Source organism: Ambystoma mexicanum, chromosome 11, assembly GCF_040938575.1.
Source record: "Ambystoma mexicanum isolate Mex_15411 chromosome 11, UKY_AmexF1_1, whole genome shotgun sequence".
Lineage (NCBI taxonomy): Eukaryota > Metazoa > Chordata > Amphibia > Caudata > Ambystomatidae > Ambystoma > Ambystoma mexicanum.
In genome coordinates this window covers 1,019,417,782-1,019,434,641 of record NC_090934.1, presented here as the reverse complement: position 1 = coordinate 1,019,434,641, position 16,860 = coordinate 1,019,417,782, and the positions used below count along the sequence as shown (strand labels likewise).

General features: G+C 46.7%; 1 protein-coding gene across 2 annotated transcripts in view; it reads right to left on the bottom strand.

Annotated features, from left to right (window-relative positions):
* The window catches only part of ITGA11 (integrin subunit alpha 11), a 664,683-nt gene that overhangs the window by 225,175 nt on the left and 422,648 nt on the right, over window positions 1-16,860 (bottom strand). For both annotated transcript variants that reach the window (XM_069624240.1, XM_069624241.1), the window contains one exon: window positions 1,051-1,195. In XM_069624240.1, coding sequence (XP_069480341.1) covers window positions 1,051-1,195 — 145 coding nt within the window. The remainder of the gene's footprint in view (window positions 1-1,050; window positions 1,196-16,860) is intronic.

Genomic DNA, 16,860 nt, shown 5'->3' with positions numbered 1-16,860 from the left:
GCTTCCCTCACACATTGAGTAGGTATATCCTGAACAGTGGCAGTGCACGCTTCCCTCACACTAAGTAGGAATATTCTGAGCAGTGGCCATGCAAGCTTCTCTTTCAAGATTCCGTCAGATACGGAGTAGGTATTTTCTGCATAGTGGCAGTGCAAGCTTCCCTCTTAAGTTTCCCTCACAAACAGATTAGGTAAATCCTGAGTAGTGGCAGTGCAAGCTTCCCTCTTAAGTTTCCCTCACAAACAGATTAGGTATATCCTGGTCAGTGGCTGTGCAAACTTCCCTCTCAAGCATCCCTCACATGCAGAGTAGGTATATCCTGAGTAGTGGCAGTGCAAGCTTCCCTCACACACTGAGTGGATATAGCCTGAACAGTGGCAGAGTGCAAGCTTCCCTCACAAGCTTCCCTCACACTAGGTAGGTATATTCTGAGCAGTGGCAGTGCAAGCTTCCCTCGCACACTGAGTAGGTATATCCTGAGTAGTGGCAGTGCAAGCTTCCTCTCAAGTTTCCCTCACACACAGATTAGGTATATCCTGAGCAGTGGCAGTGCAAGCTTTCCACACAAGCTTCCCTCACGTGCAGTACTCAATGCATGCTTCCCTCACTCACTGAGTAGGTATATCCTGAGCAGTGGCAGTGCAAGCTTCCCTCTCAAGCTTCCCTCACACACAGATTAGGTATATCCTGAGCAGTGACAGTGCAAACCTTCCACTCAAGCTTCCCTCACACGCAGTACTCAATGCAAGCTTCCCTCATACACTGAGGAGGTATATCCTGAGCAGTGGCGGTGCAAGCTTCCCTCTGAAGCTTGCCTCACACACTGAGTAGGTATATCCTGAGCAGTGGCAGTACAAGCTTCCCTCACAACCCAGTTTAGGTACAGAGCAGAGCAAGGATAAACAAAAAAAGGACCTACCCATCAAACCCTGCCCTTTTCCAGGGGGCAGCACCCCAGACTCCGAGAGGGCTGAGCCACTTGAACACTTATACAGCTGCCCTGCCCCTCATGTGAACACCAAACCCTGCCGCATCCCTGATCTCACTCACCCAGGTAGGCTCCATGGTTCCTCAGCTCTTCTGGGAACTCCTTGAGGTAAGATTCCCTCTTTGGAATAATCTTTCCGCTGCTGGTCTCTTTGAGGACGGCTCCAGTCCAGTCATAGGCGCCAACAGCTCCCAGTAGAATGCCATCCTGTTGCATGTTGAGTGGAAAGGAAAGAAAATATACATGACTCCTGTGTTCTGTTTCGAGAAACTAGTTTGACATAAGCAAAGAATAGAGTTTACTTAACTAGATATTAAGTTCCTACATTTCTACTGAAGGATTTTCAGCTCAGTGCAAATGTTGGTGTATCATGTCTGCCAGAGAGTGAACCAACGCTTCCTCAGGGCTGCCAGAGAACGAACCAATGCTTCCTCAGGGCTGCCAGAAAGCAAAGGAACGCTTCCTCAGGGCTTCCAGAGAGCGAACCAACGCTTCCTCAGGGCTGCCAGAGAGCGAATCAACGCTTCCTCAGGGCTGCCAGAGAACAAACCAATGCTTCCTCAGGGCTGACAGAGAGCAAAGCAACGCTTCCTCAGGGCTCCCAGAGAGCGAACCAACGCTTCCTCAGGGCTGCCAGAGAGCGAACCAACGCTTCCTCAGGGCTGCCAGAGAGTGAACCAGTGCTTCCTCAGGGCTCCCAGAGAGCGAACCAACGCTTCCTCAGGGCTCCCAGAGAGCGAACCAACGCTTCCTCAGGGATGGCAGAGAGCGAAGCAACGCTACCTCAGGGGTGCCTGGTGTTAGTCTTAGCAGTGCACGGTGGATGCAGGAGTTTTGGTTGCTTAGCTTACAATAACTGGTACATTTCTGAGGTTTTTCAGTTTTACTTGTAACCATAACGTCCTTTTAACAATGTTTTTTTACTGAAATTCATAGGTTTTTATTAGTGCAACTTGACCATAACGTGCATTTAACACATTTTTTTCATTGAATTTCGTAGGTTTTTATTAGTCCAACTTAACCATCAACTCCCTTTAACAAAGTTTTTTCATTGAGTTTCATAGGATTTTATTAGTCCAACTTAACCATAACGTCCCTTTAACATTGTTTTTTCAGTGAATTTCATGGGTTTTTACCTGTGCATGCTATTTTCCTGCAACCTACTAATATCATACTTACCCAATATAACAATATTAAAACTATGCCATTTCTCACATTCTAGAATCATTTTAAACATTCTACACACTTTTTGCAACCATTTCAACTAGTTTTGCATCCGTAGATGTCTACGAACATCTGACTTCATTGAGGACATTCCGGACAGTGCCACATGACTATACGCTGGCATGCGGCATGATGACGTGCCCGAGAACCCATCCGCACAACACGATAAGATCCGTGCTTCGCAGACAGTTCAGAACTGCATTTTCTACTGATCTAGGAACTTTCAACTTAAAATTTCCCTTGCACAGCTCCAACACCTATTCCTACTCATTATCCATTAACAATCTAGTACACAGTTCATACTTTTAGCAAAACTGCTATTTATCTTAACATGGCATCAGCTAATGCCATCCCTCTTCCCAAGCGCCACCACCACTGCTGTATGAGAAACACTGCCCCCTACCTTAGAAATAACACACGTGCAACATTTTCCCTTGTCCACCTACCCCTCCATATTAGTGTTTGGTGCCTCTTCCCTCATTTCCCTCCCCACCTTTCGTTCTTAGCTGTTCACAGTTAAAAAATAGAACTAAAAAAACGTATAGAATCCATCTACTTTCCAACATTTCCCTTTGCATTTTGTGTTATGCTAATGGGAATATTGTGGCATTCATCCACGGTTCCAGTGACCGGCCCATCAGCCCAAGTTATCAGCCCAAGCGAAGCAAGGGTGGATAACAAGGTCTCTGTACCATTATTCCCCAATCCAGCCCCTGTAATGAGGGATGAAGGCCATTAGCATCCTAGGTTCCCAAAGCGGGAACCTGGGGTGCTAAAAAAGGATTTTCCTTCCTACACCGGGATGGCCACCATGGAAAAGGTAAGGTGGGGTTCCATATAGGGCCTCTCTTCGCTTTCCATGGCAGTCTGAAGAAGGCGAAGAGAAAACCCTATGACCATATTACTACGAGCACATTTTTCTTCCCTTTCAAACCTATCCCAATTTCCTACAACTTTAGCACAAAGCTGGTCCCAGGTGGTCATGGCCACTTTAACCCCATGTGTTGTCCCTTGTGGCCATGGCCAGTAGCCATATTGTCCGAATCATGACCTTATTCCATGACCCGGACAATCTGCCCACTGCCCATGGCTACCGGCTATACCTCAGTCACCAAAAAGCTATACCACTATTTTGTGTACCTACATTATGACACTTGTTCAAAAATAAAACACAGGCACATTTGCAAAACCATGCTTTCAGATCCTTGCCAATGTTCCTTCCACGAGTTTGCTGGAAATCCACACATGTTTTATTTTTTCAAAAGTGTCAAATGTATGCACATACAATAGTCATATGACCTAGTCCCACTTGACAAAATCCATGTAGATTTTATGAAAACATTTATATCTAGATCTAAAATCTTTTTGAAAAATTTTGTGCAGATTTGTCAAATTGCACCACATTTATAAGCCTTTACAATATTTTGGGACCCCCCCTCTAATTTTGCCCCCTCTTGACAAAATCCCACCAAACATTGCAAAAACATGTATATCTACATATATAATGTTTTTGCACACCTTTGTGTAGATTCGTTAAATGGCACCCATTTATAAGCCTTTAAAATAATTTGGAACCCCCCCAATGTTGCCCCCTCTTGACAGAATCCCACCAATCTAGATCTATAATCTATTTACAAACCTTTTGTAGATTCGTCAAATGGCACCATATTTATAAGCCTTTAAAATAATTTGTGACTGCCCCTCTAATTTTGCCCCCTCTTTACAAAATCCCACCAAACTTTGCAAAAGCATTTATACCTAGATCTATTATCAGTTGCCCAACATAAGTGTAGATTTGTCAAATGGCACCTCATTTATAAGCCTTTATATTATTTTGGGACACCCCCACTAATTTCGCCCCCTCTTGACAGAATCCCACCGAACTTTGCAGACTCATTCGGAATCAGGTCAAGAATATTTCACGCAGTTTAATTAAGTGGCGCCAAAGTTATAAACCATCCAAGAACTGCTTTTCACCAACCCTGTAACGCAGATGTGTCCACGAACTTCGCAAGACTGTTTGCGAACATCTGGACTGTTTGCGGACTTTTGCAGCAAAAACACCAGTTTTTTTGCTTCTTGCAGCCATATCCCATCCTCATCACCCCTCACCTCCCCAGAGATTATTTGATAAGTTTGAGAAGTGCAATGTTGTGTTTTTTTTAATATGTTTTTACCGTGATGTCCGCTGACACCAGTCCGTGAATCCAAGATGGCGGGCGTTTCCCAAAATCTAACGCACTTCAATCTTTTCACCATCCAATCAGCGGGTGCATCCGATATCCGTGGACACCACGTTGCCCTTTAAGCCAATCAGAGTCCTGTCCGCAGAGTGAACAGGGAAGTGTGACTGCGGAGCGGACATAGATATCACACATTCTTTTTACCTACTTTTTGGTTGTTTTAAAAATAACTACTGGAAAGATTTCAACCAAATTTACAAAAGCACGCTTTCGGGACGAAGCTGCCGCTCCTGCCGCATATTTGGTTGAAATCCGTCCAGCGGTTTGGGCTGTCGGCTTAAGCAAAGCTTTTTCTCCATTCAGTCTATGGGGAAAAAAAGAAATAATGGGATCCCCATAATTTTGCACCCCCCTTGACCAAACCTCACAAAACTCTGCAAAACAATTCTGAGTGGGCCATATAGTTTTTGGTGAAAATTCGTCCAGGCGGAGCGAAACTATAAGCCACCCAAAAGTGCTCTTCCTATGGGTTTAGCAACGTAACCATATGTATATATATATATATATATATATATATATATTTATAGACACAGTACAAAATGAACAGATTTAAAAATATAGTGGCCCTTCAATACAGAACAGTGAAAACTCAAGAAGTAGGAAAAGAGGGTGGAATTTAAACTGTATTAAAAGAATCACACATTTCAGACCATATAATGGGGAAGTTGGGACTGGGAATAAAAATGAATTTGAAGAAGATGGCTGGAAATTTAAAGAGATAAATGTGCGGCTGGAAGAAAAACAGGCAAACATTTTAGGAAGTTAGGAGCAATTCTTGCTTTTTGCCCTGAGGATAGTTCACGGCGTGTATTAATTCACACCATTTTCAGACACAGCTTATTTCCTTTCAAGAGCTGGCTGGCCCATAGAAACTGTGAGACATTAGGTGGGCCAGCCCCCCATGAAAATACCAATACACTGTTCTTTGAAGCACTCCATTCGCTTTTTGGGTCCTTGCCCGACTAGTCTTTGACCCACTTTGAGAGCACCTTATTTTTCAGGGTGTCTCTTTTTCCTCTAGAAGATGATTTTCACCGTGGCAGATTTGGGAGTGAGGTTTGCTGTCATTGCCCTATACTCTAAGTCCCTTTCTTCCAAATTATCACCCGGTGGACACCTCTCATGGTTACTCCCCCTGGCTTCACCTCTTGTTACCACATGACCGTCCATTTGCGGGGATCCATACAGTCCCAATTCGAGGCCTGTATAAAGCCAGGGATTTAACAGCGCTGCTTTCTGATATGGTGATTTCTGGGTGTGCTTCCCCTGGCTGGATCTCTGGCAGAGGCTATTGTGGCCTGTGTTTGCTTCCCATTGATCCTTTGGGTCACCTTGTTCCTTGGCTCACTAGACCACAATGGGTATTCGACAGGGCCGGCTTAGGGGCAGCAGCGCCCTGGGCGAATCGGCGCCCCCCCTTCAACAGGGGGCGGGGCCAGGAAGTGTCACATTTTTTTTTAAACTTCCTTGCTCCTGCGAGGAGGTAATGCTATGAATAGGGCGTGTTAGCACCCTATTGTCCTTAAATGCGCTCCACTGCCGCGGGCGCATTCACTAACAATGAGGTGCCTGTCACGCTTTCTCCTGCTACGCCAGCTTGGTGGAGCCCTTGAAAAGACTCCCCCAAGCTGCCGTGGCGGGGGCTAATGGCACCCTGGGGGGCGTGGCGCCCCGGGCGGTCGCCCCGGCTTGCCTCCCCCTAAGGCCGGGCCTGGTGTTCGATCTACTAGGAGATGGGTCAGAAGGATGCCGATGTTTCCACAGTTATCAGTATTGCCGCTTGGTGTATTTGTTATATTTTCCCAGGATGCATTCCCATTAGGGACATGCTGTAAATTGATGATTCCACTTTGACTGAGATCCTCTGCTAATAGGACTTGCACAAGAGAAGTCAACTCGTGGTGGTGGGCTATTCCAGAACAGATGGGGTATTTGGCCTTGTTGGTGTGGCTGCACTACCGTGGGTCAAGTTGCCACTCTGAAGGGAGCTGAAATGGTGAGAAGGTGGGATGACAGAGGAATCCGGCCAAAACGGGGAGAACATCTGGCTTTGGGAAGCAAAGGGCTTTTGTTTCTGCCCTGCCATTACTGATCTGCTGAACCCACTGGGCCACTATTACCCACACCCAAGTCAGATTTCATAAAGCGATTGCTCCGGGATTGGTCATCTCCTCGCCAGAGGCATAGCCAGGATTGTCTAACTAGTAGGGCCTGAAGCTAATGTAGTTGGGCCCACCGCAGTGACATTAACATCTGTAAATCCCCACACAGTGCTGTTGAGTGGGCATTAACAGATTTTGGGTGGGCCTTGCCCACTCAGGCCCTACCCTGTCTACGCCTCTGCTCCTCGCTGTAGTAGCCCCATGTCTTGCTGAGAGCCTTTCACAATTGACAATGGTAGCATTGTATCCGCACCACTGAAGCCTTTGCAGCTCTGAGACGTCCTGAGCCCACTCCTGACTCTTCCGCTCTCAGAATCTCCAAGCCCCTTCTCCACCTTATTCTCCCGTAAAGGATGGCTTGGACATGAACTTGGCAGACTGGTGCAGCATGTAATGTTTCCGAAGCGTCATGGGCCCGAGCGGCTTTATCAAATAGATCTGTGATTGCACTTTACCATCCAGCCTTGGAACGGATAGGCTCCTATGTTGGGCTCATAGGCGTTGGTGATGCCATCTTGATCACTTGATGAGTCCTCTGGGCTCTGGCACGAGATATGGCCTTCCCCATGGTGGCATTTAATGACTTGTAAAGAAAGAAGAAAATCGTATATGGCACTGGTGTATTACGCCTTTCCCTCTTATTGCCGTCAGCTGTGTAGCAGCCACAACAAAGGTGAGGGCAGTTTGGGCACATACTAGGTGGAGGAAGGAAAGCGACAGTGCAAAATACTCTAAGCAAAAGATCCCCCATCAGCTCCCCTACTTGCACCACTACTGTAATCCAGCTGTTTTACGTTACTTTGCATGCGTAGCAGCGTACAGCGTCATGATTGGGGGCAAGTGACCAAACCACCGGTGGGCTCCTTGCACAACACTGTTACGCTCTTGCATGCCTGTGACGTATTTCATGGGACTCGGCATGGGTCCCTCAGTGGGGCTGTGGCGGGAAGTTTTCAGAGCAGTGCAGCAAGTCGCACCGTCCAATGGTTGCCATTACCCCTAATGCTATTACTCCCGTCCCGTGTCCAGTGGCATGCTGTGTCTGCCATCCCGTGCGCTTCTTCTTCTTCTTACTGATAGATTTTTATCCATCAGCAGTGATTTTTGGATACCGAGGCTGGTGCCTCATTATTCCATCTTCTCGGGTTGAGCATGTAGTCGTGTGTTAGTATTCTTCTTGGTCTGTGTGGTCTTGTCACAGTAGGGCTGGTTTCAGAGGGACTTCGAAGTGATGGGCCGCGGGTAGCAGTTGAAGGGGTTTGCAGTGTTGGCAGTGAGTCTTCTGATCAGAGGGTTCGGGTTCTGATCTAGTCCTTGGCAGAAGTTCTTGCTCAGCTTTGCTAGATGTTCGTCCAACATCTCGATGTCCAGATCTCTGTGAAGGTCTGCTATCCTTGTGAAGATTGGAGCTCCAGACGATATCTGCAGGGCCTTGTTCTGGACTATCTGAAGACTCTTCCGGTGTCGATCATGGCAGGTCATCCATGCTGGGGAGACATACGTCAGGGTTGGTCTGATGATTGCCTTGTAGACGTTGATCTCTGTCCGCAAGGGCATGGACTTGGTCTTCAGGAGTGGGTACAGCGCTGCCATCTTTCCTGTTGCCTTCTTCTGAGTATTCTCTATGTGGCTTTCCCAGTTGAGTTTGCTGACCAGTGTCACACTGAGGTAGCGGCTGCTGCTCTCCCATTTGATGGTCTCCCCGTTGAGGCTGAGGTGTGGGGGCTCCTTGATCTTTCTGGTGAACAGCGTTGCGGTTGACTTGCTGGTGTTGAGTTCTATCCGCCAGTCGCTGTACCACGTCGCAATGGTATCCAGTGAAGCTTGCAGGTTCTTCGCCACTTCCTTTTCGCTGAATGACTGGGAGATGACTGCAACATCATCTGCATACAGCGCCAGGTCAGTCTTGTGGAGATCTGTTGGGATGTCGTTGGTGAAGAGGTTGAACAGGAAGGGTCCGAGGTTCGATCCCTGTGGCATGCCTGCTCGGATGGGATGTGATGAGGACATCTCAGACCGCAAGGTGACATGGAAGGTGCCGCCCCTTGCCTTGAGGGCAAAGGATTGGTTATATTTGTTGCCCGAATTATAGCAAAATATCTCACAGGAAGTACTCAAGAGAAAGAGAGCGAAGGCAGCAGCACGAGAGGCAAGATGTCGGGAGAAAGGAGCGTATGGAAGGAAAGGAGAGGGAGAGGGATAATATGACGGATGGCCCCAGAGTCAGAGGGAGGACAGAGACTGCAGCAATCGGATCACCAGAGTTGAAAGGGTATCACACTTAGTCTTGTGTGCTTCTTTTACAGATCACTGTTGTTTCAGGTATGTTAGTCCCACTCGTTCAACTGAAGTGATTCAACTAGAGCACCCAAAATGTAATTTTCTTTGAAAGAAATTCCAAGCATGATAGGAATGTTGAATAACCTGGTCACGTTTTACAGGAACGAAATGCATCGGTTATATTACCAATAATTTCTCATCCCACGCATCCATGCTCCTCTTAATATTGCTGGTTCCAGAGATAGTTATATCATTGCGATTAGGGATCTCCTATCCAGAGGTCGGGTGGTCAAAGAAGTCACCTTCTAGAACATAATTCAATTTTTAGAGTCTGTGTTTTGTAGAGAGGGATTTCCGCCACAGCTGGTGAGTGACAATGGTCCACAGTTTATCTTGAGAGAGAGTTCCAAACATGGCTCAAAGAAAAAGGTATAGTATATAAGAGGACAGCCTTATATCATCCCCTGAGCAATGGTTGTGTTGAACGATTCAACTGCACACGGATGGATGTTGTCAGGATGTCAGTGATGAGCAAGGAAGATTGGCAAAGGGATTTGTTGTGGAGAGTATTTCAGTACAGAGCTACTCCACACTGTACCACTGGAAATTCTCTGTTTGATATCATGAGGGGTTGCAAACCCAACACGCTGCTCACTCCTGGTTGGCTCAATGGTTTCAAGTCAGTGGTTACTGGCATTGGACCTGTTGAGGATCGGATAAGAGGAAGCAGTGAAGCCTCCAAATTGAGCTATGATATCAAGTTTGGGTGTAAGCGTAGAGAATTTCTACCTGGTGACCTGGTGAAAATTAAACTGCATAGAAAAGGAAGGAAAGGTGACTCGAGGTTTTCAGGATCTAAAAGGATTGTGAAGGATCAAAAGCAGTGCAGTGAGGGTGGGAGGAGGTGATGTCTGGAATAAAAGAGCAGTCAGTTATTGGCCCTCATTCCGACTCAGGCGTTAAGGGGTTTACGGCGCCGTAAACGCGCCGACCCTTAACGCCTGATTACAAGGTTCCCTTTGCGGGATGGCTTTTAACGGCTGCTTTTTGCAGCCGTTAAAAGCCATGCCGCAAAGGGACCTTGGCGATAATTACGGCACCGTAATTTACGGTGCCGTAATTATCGCCTTTCCCCATTCCCATTATGCCCTATGGGGCAAAAATGGGAATGGGGAAGGGGCCATTGGTGAATGGGGAATTACCGCCCCACTCACCTTTTAATGGGGCGGTAATTCCGCCATCCACCATGGCGGAATTGCAACCTTAGCGGCATGATAATAGCACCATGGTCCTCCGCCAAGGTTGTAATGAGGGCCATTGTTAGAAAGTTTGTAATTGCCATAGTATGTTCGTTAGAAAGTTGGCATTTGCCATAGTATGTACGATCACCCAATTCTATGGGCATTTACATCTTTAAACAATGCTCTGCTATCCCTTTTCAAGCTCTCCCCACTTCTATGGGTGTCTATGTCTTCACACAGTGGTCTGCTACCCCTTTGCCAGGTCTCCCTCTGTCTTGGTGGACCGATCCCAAAGACTTCTTCTGCTTCTCCTTCTTCTTCTTCCTCTTCTTTGTTTTGTTTACCAGTTTAAAGGGAAGGAGATGTATTATACAGTAAAGTAGCACATATCAAAATGCGTCTGTTGCTTGTGGAATGTTTGCGGTTGAAGTCTGAAATGTGAGGGAGGAGGGATTTGGAATGGTCGATGGCAGTCAGAACCTGCATAAGAATGTGTTAGATGTACTGCAGCCGGCTCCTGTCAACCAATAAAGAAATCAACCTTAACTTACCTGTTAAGGTTGACCTTACTTCAAACCTACTCCCAAAATCCTGTATCAGGTTTTAGAATCACCCCAGGGCAATAATGAGGATCCTGGGGGGCACCTCAGTTACTTTAGGGGCGACCCAATACCATATTGCCTATATATGGTAAAAAGGGACGTAATGTTAGGGGGACTTCGGGGGAAGTCGCTAGGTCCCCTAAAAGAGACCATGGAATCAAAAAAGACAAGACGAAAAAGAAAATAGTTGAAGGGACCCAAAAAGTGCCCCTAGAGTCTCCAAAACAGGTATTTGAGCTTAACAGAGACCATACTGTTTTCGAATTTAATGTCACTCATTATACCGACATACAATGCATGAGACGCTGAGTCAGCTGTGCTGGGATTCAAACCTGTGATAGGCTACAGGATGGATACAGTTACTAGCAGCAAACACTTAATTAACTGAGCCATCATCTTTCATTTCTATGCACAGAATAGAAATGGAAATTTACAACACTACACATAGAGCTCTCCACAGTTTCCAATCAAGTATTACACATAACATGAACAGTCACACTTAAAAAAAAACACAAACATGAAAACGACACACACACATTAAGCAAGGATGTCATCACTCCTTTCGTAGACTAACTTCCCCCCACATGTGGCCAGGGGACAGCAGCCACTACCTGATCCTGACCCTGCGGGTGGCTTTATGAGGGAGCACCGCATGGGGGAAGGTGCTGCTAAGGGAGACCTGGTGGCATCAGTGGAGGAAATCAAACACCCTCCTTTGTAGATGCTTCCTCAGTCACCCAGGACTTAAAGGCACGTTGTTACCCTCACTTCCCACATATATGTAAAGTTGGTGTGTTTAATCTTCAAGCCACTACAAGAGCGAATATGTGGGCCACTGAGATGAGGAAGAGGCGGGGAGTAGTGAAGATCACTCCACAGGCAACTCAGTATCCATCTCCTCTGAGTAATCTGAAGCGCAAGGTACCGTCCAAAACTACTGAAAATATCTCTTTCAATTCTGCATACAAGTCATTAAACTGGACATTTAAAACTGCTGAGAACACCTTCCCAGACTCTGCTTATAAGTTAAGACAAACTGACTTCCCTTCTTCTAAGTATAGAAGTACTGCCACAAGTAACCGGAGCCATTCTGAAGATCAGTGATGGCCCAGAGCGTAAGCCATGCTCTAGTTGATGTGAGCGCATACGAGCCTGTGGGACATTTAAACAGCAAAGCCAGCTAGCAGGGAGGAAGTGGCTGCAGAGGCTGAGTCCTCTCTCTGCTGACCGAGGCACTGCTGGCTGAATGCGAGGTCTATGGAGCCAACCGGCTCACGGGAGAACCCGAGAGAGTTAGACTGCAGAGACTGGTATGCCACAGGAACGCCAACGAAGGGAGGGCTGCATGCTGGTATGCAGCTGTAACAAAGAGCAGCCTCTGTGTTGTTGGAGCCCAGGGGAGCGTGGAATAGGCAAGCGTGAGCCACAGGAAGGACAGGAACCTTGAAGCAGAGGCGGCAAGCCTGAAGGAAGGAAGCAGGATGGTAACGATCCCCTGCAGGTTCACTGTGGAAGAAGCCATTCCCGCTACAGCATACTGGTAAGTTTACCAGAGGGAAGAGGGAACACCGGGGCATTTCGGCAACGGGACCGTAAGTGAACAGAAGTAAATTAAGTAAATGAGAGAGAATGAAGAATTAAGCATATCGGTGAGCCTACCTGAGGGAAGAGGGGACACCAGGGCATTTCGGCAACAGGACCGTAAGTGAACAGAAGTAAATTAAGTAAATGAGAGAGAATGAAGAGTTAAGCATATCGGTGAGCCTACCTGAGGGAAGAGGGGACACCGGGGCATTTCGGCAACAGGACCGTAAGTGAACAGAAGTAAATGAAGTAAATGCGAGAGAATGAAGAGTTAAGCATATCGGTGAGCCTACCTGAGGGAAGAGGGGACACCGGGGCATTTCGGCAACAGGACCGTAAGTGAACAGAAGTAAATGAAGTAAATGAGAGAGAATGAAGAGTTAAGCATATCGGTGAGCCTACCTGAGGGAAGAGGGGACACCAGGGCATTTCGGCAACAGGACCGTAAGTGAACAGAAGTAAATGAAGTAAATGCGAGAGAATGAAGAGTTAAGCATATCGGTGAGCCTACCTGAGGGAAGAGGGGACACCGGGGCATTTCGGCAACAGGACCGTAAGTGAACAGAAGTAAATGAAGTAAATGCGAGAGAATGAAGAGTTAAGCATATCGGTGAGCCTACCTGAGGGAAGAGGGGACACCGGGGCATTTCGGCAACAGGACCGTAAGTGAACAGAAGTAAATGAAGTAAATGAGAGAGAATGAAGAGTTAAGCATATCGGTGAGCCTACCTGAGGGAAGAGGGGACACCGGGGCATTTCGGCAACAGGACCGTAAGTGAACAGAAGTAAATGAAGTAAATGCCAGAGAATGAAGAGTTAAGCATATCGGTGAGCCTACCTGAGGGAAGAGGGGACACCGGGGCATTTCGGCAACAGGACCGTAAGTGAACAGAAGTAAATGAAGTAAATGAGAGAGAATGAAGAGTTAAGCATATCGGTGAGCCTACCTGAGGGAAGAGGGGACACCGGGGCATTTCAGCAACGGGACCGTAAGTGAACAGAAGTAAATTAAGTAAATGAGAGAGAATGAAGAGTTAAGCATATCGGTGAGCCTACCTGAGGGAAGAGGGGACACCAGGGCATTTCGGCAACAGGACCGTAAGTGAACAGAAGTAAATTAAGTAAATGAGAGAGAATGAAGAGTTAAGCATATCGGTGAGCCTACCTGCGGTAACAGGGGGCAACGGGGCATTTCGGCAATGGGACTGAAAGCGAACAGAAGTAAATGAAGTGAATGAGAAAGAACAAAAAGTGCCATATTACATAAAGAAACAGAGCAGAACAAAAATAAGAACTTGTTACGTTTCCAGTGTGTGCAATACACATTTGAGAAATCCAGGGGAAGGGGACCAGCCTCTGGAGTTGTGAACTTTATCCATCTGAAACTTTTGAGTTGGGATTAAGTGTTTTCCTTTTTGAACATGTGCATACCTTCCAAGGCCAAAGACCCTTTTCGCCTTATAGTTGATTTTTAGAATGTGAGGGTCAGAATAGTACTTTGGACACAGGCCAGTTTACTTTGGACATCTCGACAAAGGACCGACCCTTTCGTTTTTTGTTTTAGGTAGGGAAAATACCTCTAGAGCAGGGCTGGAGAGGCATTTTCTACACCCATTTTCGTTTTATAAACGTTTATGGACAAAATCATAAATCACCTGTGTCCGAGTTACATTCCTGACCCATCACAGTATAGAGACCTATGCAAGTAACTACAGAGTGATTGTTTCGGAGGTGCCACATTAAGTGATACTGTGGGAACATTTGAAATTGCGTTTGACGATAGTAGATCAATAGAGGCAGCTACCAATCAATGCTATGACTCCACCCTGAGGTGCTTGCTTTACTTGACTCCAGGCGTCATCATTTTGAAAAGAAGGAATGCAGTCACTGAGTGTTAAAGAAATCCAAGTGATTTATTACTGGCCAACATGTATGTTCACATAATAAACAAGCTGGGCTGAAATAAATCACTAGTTGACCATTATGGGAATGGGACAGGGGTCACAGGTACTGCCTCTGTGAAAATTGATGGCAGAGGTGGTGCCAGCGGGTACCAAAGGAGAGGCCTGGAGTCGCAGTTGCTACCTCTTTCAACCAGTGATTGCTGTCCTTGCTCACAGCCTATCAGTGCTACCAGAGAAGAAACCCATAGTAAATCTATGGCACCTAAGGGCAGACATCTGGCCATCAGTGTGGCTTTAGACGAGGCCCTCAGTAGAAGCCTACAAAAAACTGATGGTCCATTAGTACCAGAAGAGAACTAACCCAGGTGTCTACCAGTGTAATATAGAACAGAACTATGGTGCATCTGTAGAATTGGAGAAGAGACCAGGTACAGAATCTCATCCATTAACATGGCTTCAGAACAGACCCTGCAGTCCTTCTGTACTAGTGAGCAAGTGATCCTTGCTCTATCAGTGCAACCGAAGAACAGGATTTTGGCCTATCAATGCAACCAGTGAACAGTGCCATTGTCCGTTAGTGGTACCATAGAACAGGCCCAAGGTCCATCAGTGCTACAATTCTAGGGAACAGATCTTTGGTACATTATATAGACAAGCAGGAAGATAAATACAGATTAATACTGTGATATAAGCTTCTTCCATCTACTTCTTTTACCTTTCTTAACATTTAACGCTGCCTTTATTTAAGTCCGCTTAGTGGACTGCGGTTTCATCCGGGCCGAGATGTTCATAGAAGGTGCCCATTCTCTCTGCGGTGCTCATTTTTCGTCTAATTGATTCCAGACACAGAAGAGTCTGGTCTCCTCCTTTCCTAAATCCAAGGCATTGCAGCATAGACCGTCGGCGTCCTCCAAGGTATTCATTCGGTCGACAACAACAAATTAGCTTAATTCCTCAGCCTCTACCTCTTAAAAAAGATTTCACGATAGGCAGGAATATGCCAAATCGGTAGCTCGCACGCTCCAAGGGCAATGGCTTGTGCAAAGTTGGCAGAGCAGTTCGGATGGGCAACGTGCCCAGAAGACAGAGAGCAGGAACTGTAACTAAGAGGAACTTGCCAAGAAGAGACTGAGAAGATCCAGAAAGCACAGGAATCGTGCGCAGGCGACCCATTCTTTTCTGATCCGGGGCACAGACTTTACTTGGCCGGGGGGGGGGAACTTTAAGAATGCCCTAGTCTTGGGGTATCGGAAGCTTTGCTTATGCATCTTTTTTGACCAGTTAAAATGTTATGTAAATACACTTATGAAGCCTAGGCCCTTAGTACTAGTTGATTTCTGCCTCAGACGTGGTACTGTATAGGGAAGGCCCATAAGATATTGCCTTGCTGCCCGTGGCACTCCGGTACTGTCTGTCAGACCCAGAGCAGCCTTTTCCTCACCCACTTCTTTGCCTCTCAGATGCCTTTTTTACAACGCTCCATAAGAGGCTGGGATTGTGACTAGCCCCTGTGACTTGACATCAAGGTGCCAGGCTTTTTGAATTTTACTGTACCAATTTGACCGCTGCTTTCCCTTACCAAAATCATTCACCTTTATACACAGTTTATCCTTGACTCTGCCACTTTTGGCAGTCCTAAATTAACATTCTGGAGGTTGACCTTTGGTACAAAGTATAGCGACGTCCAGACAACTAAGGCACCTAACTTCCAGGATTGCCCAAGCACACTCTCAAGCCCCCTATGCATCCAACATTACATTGTGTACCAACTTACAATCCTCCAAATCTGCCTTGGAAAAACAACTCAGTTTGGACATACCTGTCTCCTCCCTTTGAAAGAATCATGATCCGCCCAACAGCACTGGCATGCACCCATGCGATAACAAAACATTCTTCCCCACAACATCTCTTCTTCCCTGTGATTGTATCATGTACTTCCCACGTTCCCATACCTGTACTTTCCACTCACTCATTCAGCAGACTAAGGTCTGGATAACTCTAGTGGGGGCACAGTACACCACTCCATGGACAAGTCTACGCGCTGTGCTGCTACTACAGGTTCGATTTTGCGTAATATGAAATCATGTTTATATAACATAAGTGGGTGCCGCTCCCTCTCATGTCCGTGCTGCACACAGGGGGGTGCCTCTAATTCTGGAGGTGTTGAACCACTAGAAGCAATGTGGCCATTGCATATCCATTAGCATCCTCCAAAATGGCTGATGCTTTCCTCAGCGCGATGTATAAGCCTCCAAGCTACTCCCCGCTGATTGGCTGCTCCACCTTCTAAGAGCCAATCATGTTCGCCAGCAGGTCGAAGCTGGCCCCTGCAATTAAGTCCCTGAACAAAGACGCCTGTCTGTGCCTGTCTGGGTCTGCCGGAAGATCTGGAGGGCAGGCCTCCTGACTAAACCAATTTAGTGTGGGAGCCAGCCCATCACCTGACCAGGGTATGGTTTGGCTGTGTCACCTATCACATGTCCCCTGATCAGTTACAGCTCTGTGCCCCAACTCAGGGTTATTTGCCTTCTCGGCCGTGCCATTAGCCAAAGCAAATGAAAACAGACTGACAACCACCTAAGTGCGTCACGGCTCATAGGAACACTTCCACATATTGTCCAGCTCTACTGCA